Source organism: Adiantum capillus-veneris, chromosome 5 (genome assembly GCF_014529385.1).
Source record: "Adiantum capillus-veneris isolate H3 chromosome 5, ASM1452938v2, whole genome shotgun sequence".
NCBI lineage: Eukaryota > Viridiplantae > Streptophyta > Polypodiopsida > Polypodiales > Pteridaceae > Adiantum > Adiantum capillus-veneris.
This window is the reverse complement of record NC_140935.1, coordinates 153,714,226-153,739,666: the sequence shown is the minus strand read 5'-3', so window position 1 is coordinate 153,739,666 and position 25,441 is coordinate 153,714,226. Positions and strand designations below refer to the sequence as shown.

The following is a 25,441-nucleotide window of genomic DNA, read 5'->3' as shown; positions in this document are numbered from 1 at the left end:
GAAAACGGACCGTGCACTTAACGGCCGGCCAATCGACGTGAGGTGGAAAAAAACAACGTTGATGTGAGCGCAAGGCCACCAAGGGGTGTGTGTCCGCAGGAAAGAGAAGAGCTCGGGTAAGAGAAGATCCTTCTCTAACACAGATTGCAAGCTAAAGAAGAACCTCAAGAACTCAAGACCCTCAAGAAACCCAAGAACCCAAGAACCACAAGAACCCAAGTTCCTCGTGAACTTAAGAACCAAAGATCTTAGTGTATGGTCATCACCTGAAGCGGAATGGATACTTTGCACGAAGGTGATGAGCGTGAAGGAGGTGAAGAAGAATTTTCCCCACCAAGAGGTTTTTCCGACCCTCCCTCTTCCCCATCTACGCCATGGTTTGCACCAAATCCTATGGAGACTTTGGTCAAGTCGATTATGGACATGATGCTACGTTACACCACCTTTGATCGCGAGCGGTTAGCCTTGGAGCGTGAGCGCTTGGCGGCCGACAACAGAAGGGTAGCCTTGAAGCGTGAGCGTGAGCAAGCGCGCTTGGCGGCCGAAGAAAGAAAGGCAGAATTGGATCACGAGCGCAAAGAAAGAAAGGCAACATTGAATCGCGAGCGCGAAGAAAGACGAGCGGCCTTGGAGTTAAGAGCGTCAGAAGCAAAGAGACCAACGCATGCAAGAGTTGGTCCTACAGGTACTCACCTCGAAGTCCGAACTGGTCAAAGAAGTTAGTAGTTCATCAAGTAGCACAAGCAGAGATTCGGCCTCTAACAACCCCATCACAGAGAAGATCACGTTCAGTAAGTATGATGGTAAGATGGATGCTAGTGTTATTCATTCTTGGTTGCATCAATTTAATGCTTATTTTGCGACAACTAAGAAGACAGGGAATAGCAAGGTTTTGACGGCAGCCATGTACCTTGCCGGTGATGCCATTAATTGGTACCACGCATGGCAAGAGGCAAAGTTGACCGCGCACCTAGAGGAAGCCAAGGAAGGCGCGCCCCGTTCCTTCAATTGGGCCGACTTCCAAGACAAGCTCAAGGCGCGGTTAATGCCACCACAATACCTAGCACGGTTGAAAGACGATTGGCGCGGTCTCAAGCAAAATGGTATGTCAGTTATGTCTTCTCTAATCGTGTTTTGCAGCTCGGTACCCAACTACGCAAATCGGATGATGGACACAAGGAGGCATTCCTTTATGGATTGGACGAGTATATCAAGTTTGATGTCGAGGTACTCAATCCAATCGATCTCAACAAAGCGGTAGCGATTGCTCTCGCCCAAGAGATGAAGCACAATAAGGGAAAGCCTAAGGAAAACAAGACTTCTCACAGTACCACTCAGACTTCTCAGAACCCTCAGAACGGTAAGAATGGTAAGAATGGTAACTCTTCTAACCAATCTTCCTCTAGTCTCTCAAAAAAGAACTCTCCAAATGAACCTGAGGGTAAAGCAAACACAATTGCTAAACCTAAGCTCACTCCAGATGAAAAGGCAGAACAAGGAATTTTAGGAGGATACATCACGTCGGAAGAACAAAGCATTTATTCTAAGGAAGGTCGTTGTTATCATTATCACGTTAAGGGTCACATATAAAGAACATGTCCTAAGCTTGACTCTAATGAATCTAAAGAGCCCACAGCACCCACTTCCTCTGTCGATGCAATAAACGAGAACACGAGTGTGACCCAAGTTTCTCATGATCCTCCCATTGATGAGTCTCTCATTAAGTGTTATGGTCACGTGAAGGGTCATTGTTTTGTCATATTGTTTGACCCAGGCAGTATGCATGATGTGATTAGTGACTCTCTTGTCGAAAGAGCCCGCTTGGAGGTTAGCAAGACATCTCCTTTTGAGGTGTCGGGCTTCGCTCCCGGTATGGACTCTCTCATCACGCAAGAGTGCCTTGATGTGTTATTCACGGTTCAACAAGTGTCCTTCCTGTCACAAAGTGATGACGTGGCGGACAGCAGAAACCCTAATTTCTGCCAGAAACCCTAAAATTCCTGCAAACCCTAATTTTTGCCAAAAACCCTAAATTCCGAAAATCACGGAGACGGATTATTTTTGAAAAAATAATAATAATAATAATTTTATTTTTTATTTTTTTGGAAAATGATGAGCGACGCAAATTTTGCTTTTGCTTTTTTTTTTATAAAAAAAAGAGAAAAGACTCTCTAAGAGAGAGAGAGAACTGATGCTTTTAATTTTAAAAGCTTTTGGGGCTCTGCTTTTGGGCATCCCTTGTAACCTTTAAATTAGTGGTGAGGGCCTCACTTCTCAGAGCATCTGGACGCAGAGTCTGAGAGTGAAACCCTAACCGCTCTCTTGTACTTTGATGATTGATTAATACAAAAAGAAATACCGAAAGGGGCGCCAGTCTTTGGGGCCAATATCTCTAGGCACGGAACTCCGCCGGGCCAGTGCAAATCTATTGTGATCTGTGAATTGTTTTGAAGTGGTTATTTGGTGCTGTCGCAGTTGATTCTTGACTTGGAGTGTCCAAGTTTGTTACAGTGGTATCAGAGCACGGCCGATTTCTCTTCTACGAGAAATCCGATCCCCGAATTTTTTTCCGCGGCACCTATGGCTTCAGGCAATGATCAGTCGACTCCCTCTGCATCTGGAGATGCGGGCTGGGATCACAACGAAGATTCTGGCAGAGAGTATGGCCCACCTCGGCCTACTCAAGCGGAGCAAAGAGAGATGACGCGTCTTCAATTGATCGGCGATGCAACAAAGATGATGCTCAATTTTGCCAAGGACCCGAAGATGGCAAAATATATGAACCAGACCTCTTTGAAAGAGGTACAGATGGAGTGGCAGAGAACCACAACACCACTCCCGAAACCCGCTCTCAAGAAACCTTCTGCCTCCAAGAAATATACGGAGAAGGAACTGGAGAACGTGGTTGATGCACGGATTGCTCAGCTTTTTGACACGCAAAAGAAAGCCAAAAAGCACGGCAAAAAGCAGAAGAAAGGCACTGACTTCCCGGGATATTTGGGTCGTCGGTTGACATTTGACAAGGCAAAGAAACGGAAGAAGCGTGTTCGATTTGAAGGAGTACCCAGTTCTTCTTCTTCCTCTTCTGACAGTTCTTCTAGCTCCTCGGATTCGAGCGAAGAAGACAGAAAAGGTAAAAAGCGAAGCAAGAAGCAACGCTTTGGAAAGGGCAAGGCAAAGAAGGCTACATCTCGCCCAAAGACTGACAGTTCTACTGAGGACTCGTCTACAGACAGCTCAGATTCCGATGACGGAAAGTTTTATGCGAACAAGAAGAATTTTTTTTTACAAAGCCAACCAGTATGACTTTCTCGAAGATAAAAGCAAGAAAGTCCGAGAGTTTAAGGAAGGTGGCAAAAAGCAAAAAGCACGGCAAAAAGCAGAACAAAGGTACTGACTTCCCGGGATATTTGGGTCGTCAGTCGACATTCGACAAAGCAAAGAAACGGAAGAAGCGTGTTCGATTTGAAGGAGTACCCAGTTCTTCTTTTTCTTCTTCTGACAGTTCTTCTAGCTCCTCGGATTAGAGCGAAGAAGACAGAAAAAAAAGCAAAAAGCGAAGCAAGACACAAAGCTTCGGAACGGGCAAGAAAAAGGCAAAGAAGGCTACATCTCGCCCAGAGACTGACAGTTCTACTGAGGACTCGTCTACAGACAGCTCAGATTCCGATGACGGAAAGTTTTATGCGAACAAGAAGAATTTTTACAAAGCCAACCAGTATGACTTTCTCGAAGATAACAGCAAGAAAGTCCGAGAGTTTAAGGAAGGTGGCCACTCGATCAAGTTTGATACTTTTTAGGATACTCAGATGTTTCGAAGGCTTTGTCTCTTATACAGCAGTTTGACATCGCTTTCGCGGGAGGACGCTATTCAGAGCACTCCAAGATTCGGAGAGCTGCCTCTTACTCTGAGGGGAATGCTCGTACTTGGTGGTCCACGCTTCTATTAAGCAAGACTGTGCCAGTTACATGGCTGAAATTCAAGAGGCTTTTTATTTCTTCTTGGTTGACTCAAGAGTTTGAGCGAGATATACGAGCTGCTTGGAACCATCTCCGGATGACCAAGAGCGATACAGTGAATTCTTATTGTGAAAGATTCTGGAGCTCTTTTCTACCCGCCTCTTCATTCAAGAAGATCTCGTTCAGAGAACAAATTGAGCGGTTTACCTTGGGTCTACCTACAGAGATCCGAGATCACTGCTTGGAACAGAAGTCAGCTTCTATTCAGGAGTTGATGAGTCATGCGAAGCTGGGCTTTGCCATTCACTCTGGCAGTCTGACTTACCCCACAGATGAGGCCATGACACAACGAGCCAAACAGACTTCTGGGAATGAAAGTAGAATGAAAAAGAGCAACCCAGAGAAAAAAAAAGGATGCACGACCCAAGCTTACTCCTGAGGAGAGAGCTCGCTTCATCAGAGAGGGGAAGTGCTTTGAATGCGGGAAACATGGACATATTTCCGCAAAGTGCCCTGATAAGGCACAGAAAGAACAGAATGATAAAGACGACGACAGGTCTGAGAGTTCGAGAGCAGCTGAGGAATGTGGCAGAAAAGGCAGATAGAAAAGCAGAACTGGTACCACATGGCGTGGGACTTGCACCGAATCAAATGAATGAAAGTACAAACTTTGCCGTTTTTTTTTGGGGCAAAGTGAAGGATCAAGAAGCTCTTTTGAAGGAGCCAAGGCCAACTTCTTTTCACTTGGAATTGGCGGCTCGATTTGGAACTGCGTCCGACAGACTGACGCCACTGGCGGAGGTAGTTCGACTGGCACCCGGATGGGATGTTGCCATTACACCGAGCATTGGCAAACTTCGTTTGCAATGACAGGGGTGTTCAGGGCACGCGAGTGACGTTCTACTCGGGATCCCTTGGTACCACAAGAACTACGCCGTGGTTGACTACCGGGCTGAGAAAGCGACTTTGATAAATGAAGGGCTTAGAGATTGTACTTGATGAACTTCAGTTTTCTTACTCATTCTTTTGGGAGAACTGAACCATGGATAAAAGTTGAATATGTTTTGACCTGAAGAAAAGAACGCCAAGATTTTTTTTCTCCACGCTTATGCCGATTGCTTTTGAGAGGGCCTGAAGATCATACCATTGATCTGATATCTGGAAGCACACCACCGAATCGGCCACCTTATCGTGTGAGCCGAGTACAGAATGAAAAGATTATGAACTCAGTGAAAGACCTCTTGGAAAAGGGTCTTGTCCAGCTTAGTACTTCACCGTATTGCTCTCCAGTGTTGTTGGTTTTGAAGAAAGACAGATCTTGGAGAATGTGCATCGATTATAGCACTCTCAACGAAATCACCATCAAGAACAGATTTCCGATTCCTAGGATCGATGATATACTCGACAGGTTACAGGGATCCTCATGCTTTAGCAGGATTGACTTGAAGAGTGGATATCATCAGATCAGGATAGCGCCAGGAGATGTCTACAAGACAGCTTTTCGGACGACTTTTGGGTTATTTGAGTTTTTGGTGATGCCTTTTGGCTTAACCAATGCTCCTGCGACATTTAACCGGATGATGGACAGGATTTTTCGAGAGTACAGGCTATTTGTTGGCACTTTCTTTGACGACATCATTGTTTTCTAGAAGAATGAGGCAGAACACAGAGATCATCTGCTTCAAGTCTTTCAGGCAATTACGAGATCACATGTTAGTGATTAATGCTAAGAAAAGTAAATTTTTCCTACTAGAGATACACTTTTTGGGACACATTGTGTCAGCAGCAGGAGTGCGAATGGACCCGGCCAAGATAGAGACTATCCGTGATTGGCCCGATTTGAGGAATGTCCATGAAGTTAGAAGCTTCTTGGGACTATGTTCATACTACAGGCGGTTCATACGAAAGTTTGCAGAGGTTGCTTCCCCTTTGCATATCTTGACACAGAAAGGAGTACCTTTTTCGTGGGGACCCACAGAGGTGACTGCCTTTCAGACATTGAAAGAGAAATTGACTACGGGACCTATTTTGACTTTGCCGGACTTGCAGAAGTCATTCGAAGTATATTGTGATGCTTGTGGTCGTAGTCTGGGTGCGGTCTTGATGCAAGAAGGCCATGTCATAGCTTACGAGAGCCGTTTGTTCTCTAGGCCGGAGATGACAGCACAGATTTATGAGAAAGAGCTTTTGGCGGTTATCCATGCTCTTACTCAGTGGCGGCATTACCTACTCGGAGCGGATTTTATTGTCTTTACAGACCATCAGAGTTTGCGCTACTTCTTGTCACAGAAGCAGCTTTCGGAAAAGCAGATGCGGTGGGTGAACATCTTGTCACAGTTCCACTTCCAGATTGTCCATGTGCAGGGACAGAAGAATGTGGTGGCAGATGCTTTGTCTCGGAAATCGTTGGTTCTGGCTATTTCCGCGTTACATCATAGGAGCTTCGAGGATATGGTCGATCAGTATGCCACAGATACAGGTTTTGCAGATATTTTCACACGGATACGGGATGGGGAGACAGTAGCTGGATACACCCTTCGGGAAGGCTACTTGATGAAAAAGACTATGTTGTGCGTTACACAGCCGTTGAGGGAAAAGGTTATGACTGATTGCCACTATCCACCTTTTACGGGTCACCGCGGCATTGCTACCACCATGAAAGGGGTAGAGAGAGATTTCTTTTGGCGGAGACTGAAGAAGGATGTGGAAGAGTTTGTGCGCAGTTGCTTGGTATGCCAGAAGGTCAAGTTTGACAGGCATAAAGCACAGGGATTGTTACAGCCTTTACCCATACCCACCCGCCCCTGGGAAAGTATTGAAATGGATTTCATTTTTTTTTATCTCCCGAGAATACAGAATGATCACGATGATTTTCCGATTACATGGCACGCCTGAGACGATTGTCTCCGACAGAGACCCCAGATTTATGAGTTTGTTTTGGAAGGCAATTTGGGAGAACATTGGCACGCGGTTGCAGTTCTCGTCATCGTTCCACTTGCAGACTGACGGGCAATCTGAGATTGCCAATTCAGTGATTTTAGATTTATTGAAGTCTTGTATCTCGCATCAGAAGACTCAATGGGAAAAGAACTTACCTTTGGTGGAATTTGCCTACAATAACACGATACACTCTTCGACGGGGAAGACGCCATGAGAGATTGTTGAAACTGCTGCGAAGGTTCCATCCTTCCTGAGCACGAAAGATTAGAAATTTGAAGCGGATGAATATTCGCGAGATTTGGATACGGCTTTTGCCAAGGTTCGCGAGACTTTACAGAAGTCTCAAGAACGACAGAAAAAGGCAGCGGATCGCCATCGTCGCGACTGGAAACTGAAGGAGGATGATTGGGTGCTCTTACTTTTGAGAAGGCACGCCTAAGAAAGAAAAAGGGAAAGGAGAGGCTTTTTCCAAAGCTTAGTATGTGATACTACGGACCTTTCCAGATTACTGACAAGATAAATGATGTCTCCTTCCGATTGAAACTGCCAGATACTTGGAGGATTCACAATGCATTGCATGTGAGTCTCTTGAAACCTATTAAGGGTGATGTGCCTGATGATGGGGAGCCCGATGAGCAACCCAAAGTGGAAGAAAACGAGGAGATCCTTGTTCCTGAACAGATTTTGGCACAAAATGATACGAAGAAAGGTAAAGTCCGAAGGCGGTTCTTGGTTAAGTTCAAGAACTTTCCTGCATTTGATGCGAAGTGGATGGAGGAGGAGGACCTAGCAGATACTCCTCGGATTGTGAAACTTTACCTCGATGTTTTGGTTTAGCATAGTCTACTCCAAACGGAACCCAGAACTCAGCTTGGCCGAAGATCTGGTGCAGTGGGATGCACAAGAGGGGAGTCACTCCACTCCTTTGTCAACAGATGCCTCGATTTTGATACTAAAGTCACTGATGTCTCTTTGAGCTTCAGGGATACTGAGAGCTGACAGTATTCTGCTGGATGACTTTATGAAATGGAATTCCTGATTATGATACTGATTTGTTCTTGACTTCTTGTGAGTACAGGAACTGATAGACGAAATGACTGCAGCATTTTGGTCTAATTGATCTCGAATAGACATGGTTGCAATAGGGGTTAGTCAATCGGACATCGATGAGGTCCCGATTGGACCTAGATGTGATTGCTAGCTACATTGCCGATAAATCATGGTCTAAGATCCGAATGAATGTTGAATGTCATGTGATGTCCTGTGATGTCTGGTGATGTCCTGTGATGTCGTGTGATGTGACTGTCGATTTTGTACATGTGCTAGATGTGTGTTCCTAGTACGTAGGTACTAACAGTCAGTGTCTGCTAAGACGGTTTATGGCTTTTGTCGGTTTTGCAGGCGTAATCGCGGTCGATTACAATGCTTTCAAGAGGGGGGTATGTCACAAAGTGATGACGTGGCGGACAGCAGAAACCCTAATTTCTGCCAGAAACCCTAAAATTCCTGCAAACCCTAATTTTTGCCAAAAACCCTAAATTCCGGAAATCGCGGAGGCGGATTATTATTATAAAAAAAAAAAAAAAAATTTTTTTTTTTTTTGGAAAATGATGAGCGACGCGAATTTTGCTTTTGCTTTTTTTTATAAAAAAAAAAAGAGAAAAGACTCTCTAAGAGAGAGAGAGAACTGATGCTTTTGATTTTAAAAGCTTTTGGGGCTCTGCTTTTGGGCATCCCTTGTACCCTTTAAATTAGTGGTGAGGGCCTCACTTCTCAGAGCATCTGGACGCAGAGTCTGAGAGTGAAACCCTAACCGCTCTCTTGTACTTTGATGATTGATTAATACAAAAAGAAATACCGAAAGGGGCGCCAGTCTTTGGGGCCAATATCTCTAGGCACGGAACTCCGCCGGGCCAGTGCAAATCTATTGTGATCTGTGAATTGTTTTGAAGTGGTTATTTGGTGCTGTCGCGGTTGATTCTTGACTTGGAGTGTCCAAGTTTGTTACATCTTCATTCAAGAAGATCTCGTTCAGAGAACAGATTGAGCGGTTTACCTTGGGTCTACCTACAGAGATCCGAAATCACTGCTTGGAACAGAAGTCAGCTTCTATTCAGGAGTTGATGAGTCATGCGAAGCGGAGGTTTGCCATTCACTCTTGCAGTCTGACCTACCCTACAGATGAGGCCATGACACAACGAGCCGACCAGACTTCTGGGAATGAGAGTAGAATGAAAAAGAGCAACCCAGAGAAAAAAAAAGATGCACGACCCAAGCTTACTCCTGAGGAGAGAGCTCGCTTCATCAGAGAGGGGAAGTGCTTTGGATGCGGGGAACATGGACATATTTCCGCGAAGTGCCCTGATAAGGCACAGAAAGAACAGAATGATAAAGACGACGACAGGTCTGAGAGTTCGAGAGCAGCTGAGAAATGTGGCAGAAAAGGCAGATAGAAAAGTAGAACTGGTACCACATGGCGTGGGACTTGCACCGAATCAAATGAATGAAAGCACAAACTTTGCCGCTTTTTTTTGGGGCAAAGTGAAGGATCAGGAAGCTCTTTTGAAGGAGCCAAGGCCAACTTCTTTTCACTTGGAATTGGCGGCTCGATTTGGAACTACGCCCGACAGACTGACGCCACAGGCAGAGGTAGTTCGACTGGCACCCGGATGGGATGTTGCCATTACACCGAGCATTGGCAAACAATGACAGGGGTGTTCAGGGCACGCGAGTGACGTTCTACTCGGGATCCCTTGGTACCACAAGAACTACGCCGTGGTTGACTACTGGGCCGAGAAAGCGACTTTGATAAATGAAGGGCTTAGAGATTGTACTTGATGAACTTCAGTTTTCTTACTCATTCTTTTGGGAGAACTGAACGATGGATAAAAGTTGAATATGTTTTGACCTGAAGAAAAGAACGCCAAGATTTTTTTTCTCCACGCTCATGCCGATTGCTTTTGAGAGGGCCTGAAGATCATACCATTGATCTGATATCTGGAAGCACGCCACCGAATCGGCCACCTTATCGTGTGAGCCGAGTACAAAATGAAAAGATTATGAACTCGGTGAAAGACCTCTTGGAAAAAGGTCTTGTCCAGCCTAGTACTTCACCGTATTGCTCTCCAGTGTTATTGGTTTTGAAGAAAGACGGATCTTGGAGAATGTGCATCGATTATAGCACTCTCAACGAAATCACCATCAAGAACAGATTTCCGATTCCTAGGATCGATGATATACTCGACAGGTTACAGGGATCCTCGTGCTTTAGCAGGATTGACTTGAAGAGTGGATATCATCAGATCAGGATAGCACCAGGAGATGTCTACAAGACAGCTTTTCGGACGACTTTTGGGTTATTTGAGTTTTTGGTGATGCCTTTTGGCTTAACCAATGCTCCTGCGACATTTAATCGGATGATGGATAGGATTTTTCGAGAGTACAGGCTATTTGTTGGCACTTTCTTTGACGACATCATTGTTTTCTCCAAGAATGAGGCAGAACACAGAGATCATCTGCTTCAAGTCCTTCAGGCATTACGAGATCACACATTAGTGATTAATGCTACGAAAAGTGAATTTTTCCTACCAGAGATACATTTTTTGGGACACATTGTGTCAACAGCAGGAGTGCAAATGAACCCGGCCAAGATAGAGACTATCCGTGATTGGCCCGATTTGAGGAATGTCCATGAAGTTAGAAGCTTCTTGGGATTGTGTTCGTACTACAGGCAGTTCATACGAAAGTTTGCAGAGGTTGCTTCCCCTTTGCATACCTTGACACAGAAAGGAGTACCTTTTTCGTGGGGACCCACAGAGGTGACTGCCTTTCAGAGATGAAAGAGAAATTGACTACGGGACCTATTTTGACTTTGCCGGACTTGCAGAAGTCATTTGAAGTATTTTGTGATGCTTGTGGTCGTAGTCTGGGTGCGGTCTTGATGCAAGAAGGCCATGTCATAGCTTACGAGAGCCGTTTGTTCTCTAGGCCGGAGATGACAGCACAGATTTATGGGAAAGAGCTTTTGGCGGTTATCCATGCTCTTACTCAGTGGCGGCATTACCTACTCGGAGCGGATTTTACTGTCTTTACAAACCATCAAAGTTTGCGCTACTTCTTGTCACAGAAGCAGCTTTCGGAAAAGCAGATGCGGTAGCTGAACATCTTGTCACAGTTCCACTTCCAGATTGTCCATGTGTAGGGACAGAAGAATGTGGTGGCAGATGCTTTGTCTCGGAAACCGTTGGTTCTGGCTATTTCCGCGATACATCATAGGAGCTTCGAGGATATGGTCGATCAGTGTGCCACAGATACAGATTTTGTAGATATTTTCACACGGATACGGGATGGGGAGACAGTAGCTGGATACACCCTTCGGGAAGGCTACTTGATGAAAAAGACTATGTTGTGAGTTACACAGCCGTTGAGGGAAAAGGTTATGACTGATTGCCACTGTCCACCTTTTACGGGTCACCGCGGCATTGCTACCACCATGAAAGGGGTACAGAGAGATTTCTTTTGGCGGAGACTCAAGAAGGATGTGGAAGAGTTTGTGCGCAGTTGCTTGGTATGCCAGAAGGTCAAGTTTGACAGGCATAAGGCACAAGGATTGTTACAGCCTTTACCCATACCCACCCGCCCCTAGGAAAATATTGAAATGGATTTCATTTTTTTTTATCTCCCGAGAATACAGAATGATCACGATGATTTTCCGATTACATGACACAGAGACGATTGTCTCCGACAGAGACCCCAGATTTATGAGTTTGTTTTGGAAGGCAATTTGGGAGAACATTGCCACGCAGTTGCAGTTCTCGTCATCGTTCCACCCGCAGACTGATGGGCAATCCGAGATTGCCAATTCAGTGATTTTAGATTTATTGAAGTCTTGTATCTCGCATCAAAAGACTCAATGGGAAAAGAACTTATCTTTGGTGGAATTTGCCTACAATAACACGATACACTCATCGACAGGGACGGCGCCATTTGAGATTGTTGAAGGTGCTGCAAAGGTTCCACCCTTCCTGAGCACGAAAGATAAGATCTTTGAAGCGGATGAATATACGAGAGATCTGGATACGGCTTTTGCCAAGGTTCGCGAGACTTTGCAGAAGTCGCAAGAACGACAAAAAAAGGCAGCGGATCGCCATCGTCGCGACTGGAAACTGAAGGAGGATGATTGGGTGCTCTTACTTTTGAGAAGGCACGCCTAAGAAAGAAAAAGGGAAAGGAGAGGCTTTTTCCAAAGCTTAGTATGTGATACTACGGACCTTTCCAGATTACTGACAAGATAAATGATGTCTCCTTCCAATTGAAACTGCCAGATACTTGGAGGATTCACAATGCATTGCATGTGAGTCTCTTGAAACCTGTTAAGGGTGATGTGCCTGATGGTGGGGAGCGTGATGAGCAACCCAAAGTGGAAGAAAACGAGGAGATCCTTGTTCCTGAACACATTTTGGCACATAATGATACGAAGAAAGGTAAAGTCCGAAGGCGGGTTCTTGGTTAAGTTCAAGAACTTTCCTGCATTTGATGCGAAGTGGATGGAGGAGGAGGATCTAGCAGATACTCCTCGGATTGTGAAACTTTACCTCGATGTTTTGGTTTAGCATAGTCTACTCCAAACGGAACCCAGAAACTCAGCTTGGCCGAAGATCTGGTGCAATGGGATGCACAAGAGGGGAGTTACTCCGCTCCTTTGTCAACAGATGCCTCGATTTTGATACTAAAGTCATTGATGTCTCTTTGAGCTTCAGGGATACTGAGAGCTGACAGTATTCTGCAAGATGACTTTATGAAATGGAATTCCTGATAATGATACTGATTTGTTCTTGACTTCTTGTGAGTGCAGGAACTGATAGACAAAATGACTGCAGCATTTTGGTCTACTTGATCTCGAATAGACATGGTTGCAATAGGGGTTAGTCAATCGGACATCGATGAGGTCCCGATTGGACCTAGATGTGATTGCTAGCTACATTGCTGATAAATCATGGTCTAAGATCCGAATGAATGTTGAATGTCATGTGATGTCCTGTGATGTCTGGTGATGTCCTGTGATGTCTGGTGATGTGACTGTCGATTTTGTACATGTGCTAGATGTGTGTTCCTAGTACGTAGGTACTAACAGTCAGTGTCTGCTAAGACGGTTTATGGCTTTTGTCGGTTTTGCAGGCGTAATCACGGTCGATTACAATGCTTTCAAGAGGGGGGTATGTCACAAAGTGATGACGTGGCGGACAGCAGAAACCCTAATTTCTGCCAGAAACCCTAAAATTCCTGCAAACCCTAATTTTTGCCAAAAACCCTAAATTCCGGAAATCGCGGAGGCGGATTATTAAAATTTTATTTTTTAAAAAAAAATTTTGGAAAATGATGAGTGACGCGAATTTTGCTTTTGCTTTTTTTTTTATAAAAAAAAGAGAAAAGACTCTCTAAGAGAGAGAGAGAACTGATGCTTTTGATTTTAAAAGCTTTTGGGGCTCTGCTTTTGGGCATCCCTTGTAACCTTTAAATTAGTGGTGAGGGCCTCACTTCTCAGAGCATCTGGACGCAGAGTCTGAGAGTGAAACCCTAACCGCTCTCTTGTACTTTGATGATTGATTAATACAAAAAGAAATACCGAAAGGGGCGCCAGTCTTTGGGCCAATATCTCTAGGCACGGAACTCCGCCGGGCTAGTGCAAATCTATTGTGATCTGTGAATTGTTTTGAAGTGGTTATTTGGTGCTGTCGCAGTTGATTCTTGACTTGGAGTGTCCAAGTTTGTTACACTTCCGCATAGAATTTGTAGTCTCTGCTCTTTTAGGATGTGATATGCTTTAGGCATTCGAAGGTTTCGTGAGCATAACCCTCTCATTGATTGGGCAGCTAATACTTTCACTTTCAATGGCAAGAGTGACTCTCCCATTGTCATTCGTGGGGAGCAAGTTGTTCATTGTTCATCTCTCATTTCTAATGTGCAAGCGAAGATTGAAAAGAATCAGGAGAAGGAAACTCTCTCGGTCTTTTCTTCTCCAAAGCACGACACACATGATTTGCATGCTCAAGATGTGATTATTCACAAGCATGATGATTTGAATGATCAAGATGTGATTATTCACGAGCATGATGATTTGTAGGATAAAGATGTGATTGTTCACAAGGATGATGGTTTAGTTGATGCTTTTTCTAGTGAAGCTAACCTCATTGCAGATTCAATCAATCACGAAGAACCGATCTTGGCTCTCGAGTCGAGGTCCAAAGAACCCCCACAAGAAGTATTATGTGTACGCATGATTAGTCAGCACGCATTGTTCGAGTGTTTCATTCGTGATGCTTTCCTATATTTTAATCACCGTCTTTATGTGATTCCTTTTCATAGGCATGCCATATTGTACGATGAACACGATTCGCTCATGAATGAGCACGGATGTATGCGGATTTGTAAGGTGCAACGGATGTGACTGTTGGACTTTACTCAAGATGAGTGCTCCGAACTGTGCTCAAGGTTCCTTTTATTTACGGAAGGGAGAGCCTTCCGTTCCTTTAGTGAGAGTGTGCAAATGATCACAAACAACGTGGGTAAACACTGTGCATGAAAGTACTGAGATTGAGAGATAGAGAGAGAGAATACGACACCAGACAAGTTGTCAAACCCTGCTCCAAGGGCCCCTCTCTCGATGGCGAGAGAAGTCTATGCCATTGATTGCACAAATCTGGTATAAGATGCCGATGCAAGTTCTTGACGCTACTATGCAATGTGGTCTAGGTCGGAGACGACGGCGACGACGAGGACAACGGCTGGCTGAAAACGCTGGTTTCAGGGGCTGAAAACGCTAGTTTCGTAACGCTGGTTTTAGGGGCTGAAAACGCTAGTTTCGTCTGCTCTACAAACGCTGGACAGCAGGGCTGAAAATCGAAATTTCAGCAAGCTGAAAACGCTGCTATACTGAGGCTGAAAAACGCGATTTCAGTAGGCTCAAGAACATTGGTTTCTTGGGGGAGGGTTCTTGCTTGAGAAGTCGTGCTAGAGGGCCTGCTGCAAGAGATTGCCTGTGCTCTCCTTTGCTTCTTCTGCTTCCACTAAGTGACTGTCAGTTTCCTTATATATTAACTTAGCAAAATTGCCCTACCCACTTTCCCAACAAAGTCACTTAAAAATAATAAGTAAAAAATGGCTAAAATAGGGAAAATAGGTATGTGCACTGGAAAAATACTCCTGATGGGTTCTGATGGTAATTTGATGATCATGCTGTGTGCAACCAGAGGATATGCATCTATTCTAGGTGTCTGGCCATGCACGATCTGCGAACAGACTCACAAAAGTGTCAGAACACTTCCTAAGCTAACTGGACTGAACCCATGTCATGAAGTAACTTGTCTACGTACACATAGGGTTAGATGTGCACATGACATCCCCTCCTTTTCAAAGTGAGGTACTGATACCGAATTGTATGGCATCGAGGGAGATCGCCAACAGCGTCTGGAATCCTGGAAAGGACTCTTCGCCGGCCCACTCTGATGCATAGGTCATGCGATACTTGAACTTCATAAAGGTGCCGCGCCGAAAGCGACAGTCATCTGTGGTTGCGTCAAAGCTCCAACTTCAGCTATAGTCGTGAATCTACCGTCTTCAAGAATCTCCGAGGAGAAAAATTCCTGAAACCACTTCCAACACAAAACATCATACCCATTCCATGTAAAGTGACTGGAAAAATTATACGCTTCTCTAAAGACTGTGCATGCAATGTAGATGAACAAATAGACGGAGTGCCAAACCGTTCATCAAACACACGCAAAAATTGGGATCGAATTTTGTCTTTCTGATCTAAATCTATCAATTGTGGCAAATCAGAAAGGACATGCCGATGCTTGATGCTCAATCCTTCTTGTGCTCTTTCGGATATTGTGTCATGCCAAGGAAGAGACATGGAATGTGAAATCCTTGCATGCAAACATTTCATCTTTTCATGAGTAATCCGCATACATCCGTGCTCATTCATGAGTGAAACGTGCTCATCGTATAATGTCATGCCTATGAAAAGGGATCACATAAGGACGGTGACTAAAATACAGGAAAGCATCACGAATGAAACACTCGAACAATGCGTGCTGACTAATCATTCGAACACATAATACTTCCTGTGGGGGTTCTTTGGACCTCGACTCGAGAGCCAAGATCGGGCCACCGTGATTGATCGAATCTGCAATGACGTTAGCTTCCCTAGAAACAGCATCAACTAAACCATCATCCTTGTGAACAATCACATCTTTATCCTGCAATTCATCATGCTTGTGAATAATCACATCATTATCATGCAAATCATCATGCTCGTGAATAATCACATCTTGATCATGCAAATCATCATGCTTATCATTATCATGCAATTCATCATGCTTATCACTATCGTGCAAATCATGTGTGTCGTGCTTTGGAGAAGACAAGACTAAGAGTCTCCTTCTCCTGATTCTTGTCAATCTGCGCCTGCACACTAAAAAAGAGTCGGAACAACTCTTGCATGTGTTGGGCTCTCTGCGCTTCTGCCAAGTGCGCTTGCTTGCGCTCACGCTCTAAGGCTTCCATTCTTTCTTTGTGGTCACGATCCAATTCGGCCTTTCTTTCTGCTCTTCTTTCTTCGCATTCTAACTTTTTGTCTATCATCATCTTGAGAAAAGTCTCCATAGGATCTGTTGCAATCCTTGGCGTAGATGGGGAAGGGGGAGGGTCGGAAAAACCTCCTGGTGGGGAAAATTCTTCTTCGCCACTTCCATGCTCATCACCTCCATGTGAAGTATCCATTCCGCTTCGGAAAATGACCATACACTGAAGTCTTGGGTTCTTAAGTTCACGAGGAACTTGGGTTCTTGTGGTTCTTGGGTTCTTGAGGTTCTGGAGTCTTGATGTGAGGATTCTAGGTACTAATCCTTTATTAAGTACTTAAACTCATGATTAAGACTTAAGAAACTGAACTGTACTCGAGACAAGACTTAGAAGACTCTGTGTTTGATTGATTGACTTGTTGAAAACTGAGTACAATAGGCTCCTTATATAGGAGACGAAGAGACACAAATGAAAAGACACGTCTCTTGGTGAAGAGACGTGACTTTAGACTTAAAGACACATCCTTTCGGCGAAGAGCTGCAACCATAGGGCGAAGAGTCGCACCCGTAGAGCGAAGGGGTGTGACCAGTCGTCGAAGGAATGTGTCTTTTGGCGAAGAGACACGTCTTTTGGGCGAAGGGGTGTGACCATCCAAGCGCAGGGGTCCTCCTTGGCATGGCACTTCGCGTATCTGCAACTAGGAGTAGATGTATTGCTGTTAACATAGTCACAATCGTGACACTTGAGGTTCTTATTTAGCTTGCAATCTGTGTTAGAGAAGGATCTTCTCTTACCCGAGCTCTTCTCTTTCACGCAGGCGCACCCCTTGGCGGCCTTGCGCTCACACCAAGGTTGCTTTTTCCCACCTCACGTCAATTGACCGGCCGCTAAGTGCACTGTCCACTCTCAATGAGTGAAAAGAGAAACAAGGAGAGGCTGGACAAGCCCTTCTTTCTTGGGTTTCTTGTCACTCTTCAAAAACACGATTAGGAATCGACACGTCCAAGTGTACTGTGCGACCGCAACAAGCAAAAAAAATTATTGTGGTTCTTTCCTTGAGTGATACAGAACATTGCCAAAGCTCTGATACCAATGTAAGGTGCAGTGGATGTGACTGTTGGACTTTGCTCAAGATGAGTGCTCCGAATTGTGCTCAAGGTTCCTTTTACTTACGGAAAGGCGTTCCTTTAGTGAGAGAGTGCAAATGATCACAAACAAAGTGGGTAAACACTGTGCATGAAAGTACTAAGACTGAGAGATAGAGAAAGAAGAATACGACACAAGACAAGTTGTCAAACCCTCCTCCAAGGGCCCCTCTCTCGATGGCGAGAGAAGTCTATGTTATTGATTACACAAATCTGGTACAAGATGTTGATGCAAGTTCTTGACGCTACTATGCAATGTGGTTCTAGGTCGGAGACGACGGCGACGACGAGGACGACGGCTGGCTGAAAACGCTGGTTTCAAGGGCTGAAAACGCTGGTTTTGTCTGCTGGAAACGTTGGACAGTAGGGTTGAAAAACGCAATTTCAGCAGGCTGAAAACGCTGCAATACTGAGGCTGAAAAACACGATTTCAGTAGGCTGAAAACGTTGGTATACTGAGGCTGAAAACGCGGTTTCAGTAGGCTGAAAAACGCTTGTTTCTTGGGGGGGGGGGGTTCTTGCTGGAGAAGTCGCGCTAGAGGGCATGCTGCAAGAGATTGCCTGTGCTCTCCTTTGCTTCTTCTGCTTCCACTAAGTGACTGCCAGTTTCCTTATATATTAACTTAGCAAAATTGCCCTACCCAGTTTCCCAACAAAGTCACTTAAAAATAATAAGTGAAAATTTATGCACTATAAAAATGCTCCTAATGGGTTCTGATGGTAATTTGATGATCATGTTGTGTGCAACCAAAGGATAAGCATCTATTCTAAGTGTCTGGACATGCACGGTCTGCGAACAAAGTCACAAAAGTGCCAGAACACTTCCTAAGCTAACTGAATTGAATCCATGTCATGAAGTAGCTTGTCCACGTACACACAGGGTTAGATGTGCACGTCACAAGATTACTCATGAAAAGATGACATGTTTGCATTCAAGGAATCCACATTTCATGTCTCTTCCTTGGCATGACACAGTATCCGAAAGAGCACAAGAAAGATTGAGCATCAAGCATTGGCATGTCCATTGTGATTTGCCACAGTTCATAGATTTAGATCAGAAAGACAAGTTTCGATCCCAATTTTTGCGTGTGTTTGATGAACGGTTTGGCACTCCGTCTATTTGTTCATCTACATTGCATGCACAATCTTTAAAGAAGCCTAGAATTTTTCCAGTCACTTTACATGGAATGGGTATGTTCATGTTTTTGTGTTGGAAGTGGTTTCAGGAATTTTCCTCCTCGGAGATTCTTGAAGACGGTAGATTCACGACTATAGCCGAAGTTGGAGCTTTGACGCAGCCACAGATGCCTTTGTCGCTTTCGACGCGGCCCAAAGAAGCAAGCGTTGCAGACCTTTATGAAGTTCAAGTATCGCATGACCCACGCATCAGAGTGGGCCGGCAAAGAGTCCTTTCCAGGATTCCAGATGCTATTGGCGATCTCCCTCGACGCCATACAGTTCGGTACCAATACCTCACTTTGAAAAGGAGGGGATGTCACGTGCACATCTAACCCTATGTGTACGGGACAAGCTACTTCATGACATGGGTTCAGTTCAATTCAGTCAGCCTAGATTAGGAAGTGTTCTGACACTTTTGTGAGTCTGTTCGCAGACCGTGCATACCCAGGCACTTAGAGTAGATGCATATCCTCTGGTTGCACAGGCATGATCATCAGCCTTACCATCAAAATCCATCAGAAGAATTTTTACAGTGCATAGACCTATTTTCCCTATTTTAGCCATTTTTCACTTATTATTAATAAGTGACGTTGTTGGGAAACTTGGTAGGGTAAATATGCTAAGTTAATATAAAAGAAAACTGGCAATCACTCAGTAGAGCAGCAGAAGCAAAGAGAGCACAGGCAACCTTTGCAGCAGGCCCTCTAGCAACCTTCTCAAGCAAGAACCCCCTGCAAGCCCTTGCGTTTTTCAGCAATTACAACAGTTCCAGTGCCAGCGTTTTCAGCAGATCAGTATAACAATGTTTTCAACCTGCTGAAATTGCGTTTTTCAACCCTACTGTCCAACGTTTCCAACAGACAAAACCAGCGTTTGTTCAACAGATGGAACCAGCGTTTTCAGCCAGCCGTGGCCTCGTCATCGTCGTCGTCTCCGACTTAGAACCTCATTGCATTGTAGCGTCAAGAACTTGCATCAACATCTTGTATCAGATTGTGCAATCAATAGCATAGACTTCTCTCGTCATCGAGAGAGGGGTCCTTGGAGAAGGGTTTGACAACTTGTCTGGTGTCGTATTCTTCTCTGTCTAACTCTCAGTCTCAGCACTTTCATGCACACTGTTTACCCACTTTGTTTGTGATCATTTGTACTCTCTCACTAAAGGAACGGAAGGCTCTCCCTTCCATAAGTAAAAGGAATCCTTGAGCACAGTTCGGAGCACTCATCTTGAGCAAAGTTCAACATTCACATCCACTACACCTTACAAATCAAGCCGCCAATTCGGTTGAAGTTGGCCTTGGCTTCTCCATCAAAGAAGATAAGGGCTTCTTGGTCTTGCACTTTGCCCCCTGCTCTGCAAAGTTCGATACTTTCGTTCAACTAATAAAGGGTCGGCCGTTCCCACAAAATCTGGTATCAATCCTGCTTTCGTCTTTCCTTTTCTCCCGCGCTCAGCGGCTGCTCTGTAACTCTCTGGCTTATCTTCTGATGATCCTATGGTTCATCTTCTTTTCAAGAGTTATATCCAGCTCTTTCTGCAAGTACAAGTTCCGCTTGTGTGCACTCGTCTGTCCTTTCAGCTTTCCTCCTGACTTGAGAGAAGAATCAGTGGCCTCACGCCATCTAAGTAAATTTCATCAATCGGGTAATTCTTCACGTGTTTTGCAAATCTCCGGTCTCTGGAGTACTTGATCAATCTTTTCACACACATGTCAACCTACAATTGACGCTTTTACTCTGTTGTGGCAAACTTCTCTGCCAAAAATTTGCCCAAAATCTTCATTCTTTTCTTCAGTTCCCACGCCCGATTTCAACTTTTCTTTGCCCCTACCCCCCCCCCCCCCCCCCCCCCCTCGAACTTGTTCACACTTGTCCGGGCACAAAAAACTAAAATTAATTTAATTTGGTTATCCTAAGGCCTTATCAAAAATAATGAAGGCCTTAGGATCACTGTTCTAAGGAGCCCATCTCAATCCTGTGCTCGCACTGGCGCACATAATTTTTTTGAGCCTAAAATCTAAGGCTACTGTCTACCCCTTAATGACGGCCTGATTTCCCAATCACTAAGGCTTCAAGATATTTTTTTGCTAGGGTATCCCTGAGGTGTTCTAGCCCGCATTTAGGCACACTTGAGACCCTAGAACTACTAATTCTATTATGATGTAAACACAACTAATTAAATAATAATTTTCTAGTAATTAAGTTAAAACTTTACAAAGACTGACATTGTTACACTAGAGCCTTTATTAGTGAGGCCTTGCCAGCACTCTAGTAGACAATGCATGGTTGCACAATTACAGAGCGACTTCCCAACAGTTGTACTCTATGCCTTATCAATATAAATAGAAGTACCGAAAGGGACGCCAGACTTTGGGGGGAGTGCATCTAGTAGTGGAATTCCACCTCTTCATGTCACGACTACTGTTTGCTTTCAAGTTGAAGTGTTAAAGATTTCAGTATTGTTCATGTGTTGTTGTGTTGTTGTGAGATTACTGCCTTGTTAGTGCCAAGCCTGTTACAAAGAACTAGGAGGAAACAAATAGAGATATACCATAAACCGTCCGACTAATAGCTCCAGCCTCCAAAAAGTCTCTATAGGGCACAAGGATGGTGTGTGGACTATCGGCGATAAACCACACTTGAGCACCACTCAAGAGAAACCATATAAATAATTAAAATAAAACAATTCCGATTATTATGTGTTGTCAACTTTAGAGGATCAAAGAGAGTTGGGGATTGAAACAATGGATTGAATGAGTCGGCACTAACCATCAATAGGTAATAGCAGCTCTTTTCTTAGTTGCATCATATGCGTTTGACTAGTGTGCGCTCCTTGCCGCACTGTCGAAGCAAGGGACTTGCCTAACACTGTGTGCGAGCCACAGATGGCTCCAAGCACACAACTAGCTTAACTAGTAAGCTCAAAAGAGGGCAATGGTGTGTCACTCACCGCTCTATGCTCCTGTCGTGGAGGATTCCTCGTCGCGAAGAAGAAGGAGACGCCGCTACGTTGCACTCAACCGCTTCACCGCCGCAATGCTCGATCGCACTCTCTCTCTCTCTCTCTCTCTCTCTCTCTCTCTCTCTCTCTCATACACACACACACAAGGAGGTGAAGAAGAAGAAGATGGAGATAGAGATGGAGCAAGAGCACTCTTATATTGCACAAATGAGAGAATGAGTGAATTTTAGGTTTAGTTGACTTTTATATGAGCTCACCCCATTCACACTTGGGCGCCCATGCTTAGCCAACTAATCCCTTGAATGTTCCACTTAGAGTGCGCCTCTCATCGGCGATCACTCTTACCCTTTTCCTATTGGACCGACAAGCCCGATACCTGACTCTACAAGTAAATAATACAACGTCCGCCGTAGGTTACAACGTCCGTCGTAGGTGATAGGGTGTCCGTGAGCCGTGAGGGTTAACATGCCCCTCTTCCTGATGTAGATTCCGTCCTCGGAAGCTATTGAGTTGAAGCTCGTTGGTCGAGGTGGAAGAGCATTTGAGATGAATGTCCTTAGCCTTCTTCAGTCACTGCAAAATCAAACAACATTGCACAGTAATTGCATTCTCATAAGCGATTAAAAAGCATATGCAATTTTAGGCATACAATTGATTGGTAACAGAATTTTAGAAAATTTGTCAACAATAAGCATTAAATTGCAATGTAATCAAATGCATAAACAGACATAAAGGTAAAAAATTAAACAAGTCTGGAGTCGCTAATTTAACGGTCGAAAGACACTAGAGATCGACTATTAATACCATGGGTAAGCTTCTTAATAAGCAATGGTTACTTAGGTTCTTAACCCGATTTAGGCAGCATTGTGTGAAATGTACTAGGGCTTTCTAGTCGGCTTGACCCTATTGACCTTTAGCTTAAGTATTATAAAGGGAGTTTACTAGTGTGATGAGCCTGGGGAGGTGTATCAGAGTTATATGACCCCCCAAAGCTACAAAATTAAAATGATGAAAACAAACAACACAAAAAAATATCAAAGTGCCACAATGTAAAATTTTAAGCTGGAAGAGAAATCTCAGCTGGATTTGGTACTTCACTCACATGTATTGCCTATGGTACTAGAGCCCTAGAGGTTCCTAGTGTGGACGCTTTCCCTTGAAAAGCAAAAAACCCAAGGCATACAAAATAAGCACACACATCAAAATTGAATCACTGTGAAAAGACTTTGGGGAGTCAAAGAAAAGGTAATCAATCAGGCGATGATTTCATGAGAAATTCCTTTTATCGTAGCTTAATTACAAGGTCTTCTAAGTATAGCCTCTAGTTAGCCCTCGAACATGAAATACTTGGCTCTCGCGATTAAACAACTTAATTAACCAGAGAAAATTAAGAAGCTTACCCATGGTATTAATAGTCGATCTCTAGTGCCTTTCGACCGTTAAATTAGCGACCCAGACTTGTTTAATTTTTTACCTTACATCTGTTTATGCATTTGATTACATTGCAATTTAATGCTTATTGCTGACAAATTGTTTAAAATTCTGTTACCAATCAATTGTATGCCTAAAATTGCATATGCTTTTTAATCGCTTATGAGAATGCAATTACTGTGCAATGTTGTTTGATTTTGCAGTGACTAAAGAAGGCTAAGGACATTCATCTCAAATGCTCTTCCACCTCGACCAACGAGCTTCAACTCAATAGCTTCCGAGGACGGAATCTACATCAGGAAGGGGGGCATGTTAACCCTCACGGCTCACGGACACCCTATCACCTACGACGGACGTTGCAACCTACGGCGGACGTTGTATTATTTACTTATAGAGTCAGGTATCGGGCTTGTCGGTCCAATAGGAAAAGGGTAAGAGTGATCGCTGATGAGAGGCGCACTCTAACTGGAACATTCAAGGGATTAGTTGGCTAAGCATGGGCGCCCAAGTGTGAATAGGGTGAGCTCATATAAAAGTCAACTAAACCTAAAATTCACTCATTCTCTCATTTGTGCAATAGAAGAGTGCTCTTGCTCCATCTCCATCTCCATCTTCTTCTTCTTCACCTCCTTGTGTGTGTGTGTATGTGTGAGAGAGAGAGAGAGAGAGAGAGAGAGAGAGAGAGTGCGATCGAGCATTGCGGCGGCACGACGGCGGTGAAGCGGTTGAGCGCGACGTAGCGGCGTCTCCTTCTTCTTCGCGGTGAGGAATCCTCCACGGCAGGAGCATAGAGCGGTGAGTGACACACCATTGCCCTCTTTTGAGCTTACTAGTTAAGCTAGTTGTGTGCTTGGAGCCGTCTGTGGCTCGCACACAGTGTTAGGCAAGTCCCTTGCTTCGACATTGCGGCAAGGAGCGCACATTTTTGAACACAACAAAAAACATAAGGAACCCTAACCTAATTATTTGCACTCCCCCTAGAGAGTCAAAGGAATAGGATATTGTAGAGGTTGGGGGGAAACCCTAAGGCTAAACCCCTATCCTCGTCGTCGAGATAAACAAAGTCATCATCCATGAGACCATATGTGTCATCCGTGTAGTCCTGTAAATTTTCTTCTTCATCATAGGTGCCCATGTTTACTAAGAAGGTCACTAGACGCCTATAGTCATCTTGGTCAAAAGGGTAGGCTTGTGCAATGGGAGAAACGCTCTCTACTAAGTATGGATCAAACGTGGTCAAGAGACGTATCAGCCATTCTAACTCCTCAAAATTCCTCTCACATGCTAGCGTACCTATCAAATTCCATTCACATGCAAGCACTGGAAAGACCATGTGAAATATTTGTGAAAAGTAACGAGGGTACCTCTCACCCAAGGCAGGAGTGGATGACTCTAGCGTACTAGCCATATCTGTACACGCAAATAGATGATGGTTAGAGTGCAAATATTACAAGGATCGTGTTTTGTGCATAATTTGCTTTTATGATTTTGTGTTATGGCTCTTGAACTTTTACTTTTTTATCTTGTTTTGTGAGTATAACGCTTTATATATACATTCTTTAAGATTGGAGATTAAGAGGTCAGGGAGAAAGGTTGAGAGGGAAGCAAGTGAATAATGTATGTCCAAAAACACTCCCCCCTTCCTTGAGTAGATCATACCGTTTGAAATGATGTCGTCACCCTTTGAAACCAGTTGTCCCAAGTTGTTATAGGTGAAGATTTTTGCCAGTAGTTTTCTATTACCTTAGGTGCCTCGTCGAGTTGCAAGGGTGGTAAGGTACTCTCCCAAGATCGAACTTGAAGTGGTTCATCAGGTGATTATTGAACATTGGAAGATGTGGATTCCTTTGTAGCTTCATGGAGGTCCATTATTGTAGGTGGAGGCTGTGTAGAAGCTTTTATCTCTATGGATGTATTACATGAGGAGCTAGAAGCTTCATGGAACTCCCCCCTTCCTGAGCTAGGTGGAATAAATTGGTTTTGCCTTGGAGCCCAAACTAGCTCCGGACTAGGTGTGTAGCATTCTATGATCTTTCCCTTCCCACGGTCTACCATTGGCTTTAGTGTTACACTGTTTGACTCATATGGGTTTGTTGTCGATAGGGAAGGACACATTTTACGTTTAGGTACCCAAATTTGCTCATTTCCATCATAGTAGCCTTGGGCTTCTAATAGTTGTTTTGGAATCCATCGTGATTTGGTCTTGACTCTCCTAGGGCGCGCTCTTGGTTTTCCGGGA

The 25,441-nt window shown here is 44.3% G+C and overlaps 1 protein-coding gene across 3 annotated transcripts in view; it reads right to left on the bottom strand.

Annotated features, from left to right (window-relative positions):
• LOC147458329 (Low-density receptor-like protein) overlaps positions 1 to 25,441 on the bottom strand; it is a 97,158-nt gene that overhangs the window by 56,461 nt on the left and 15,256 nt on the right. The window contains exon 2 of one of the 3 annotated variants that reach the window (XM_086512991.1): positions 24,567 to 24,612. The exons of the other annotated variants lie outside the window; for them this stretch is intronic. Within the exon in view, the coding sequence (XP_086369117.1) occupies positions 24,567 to 24,612 (46 nt within the window). The remainder of the gene's footprint in view (positions 1 to 24,566; positions 24,613 to 25,441) is intronic. 3 annotated transcript variants of the gene reach the window in all.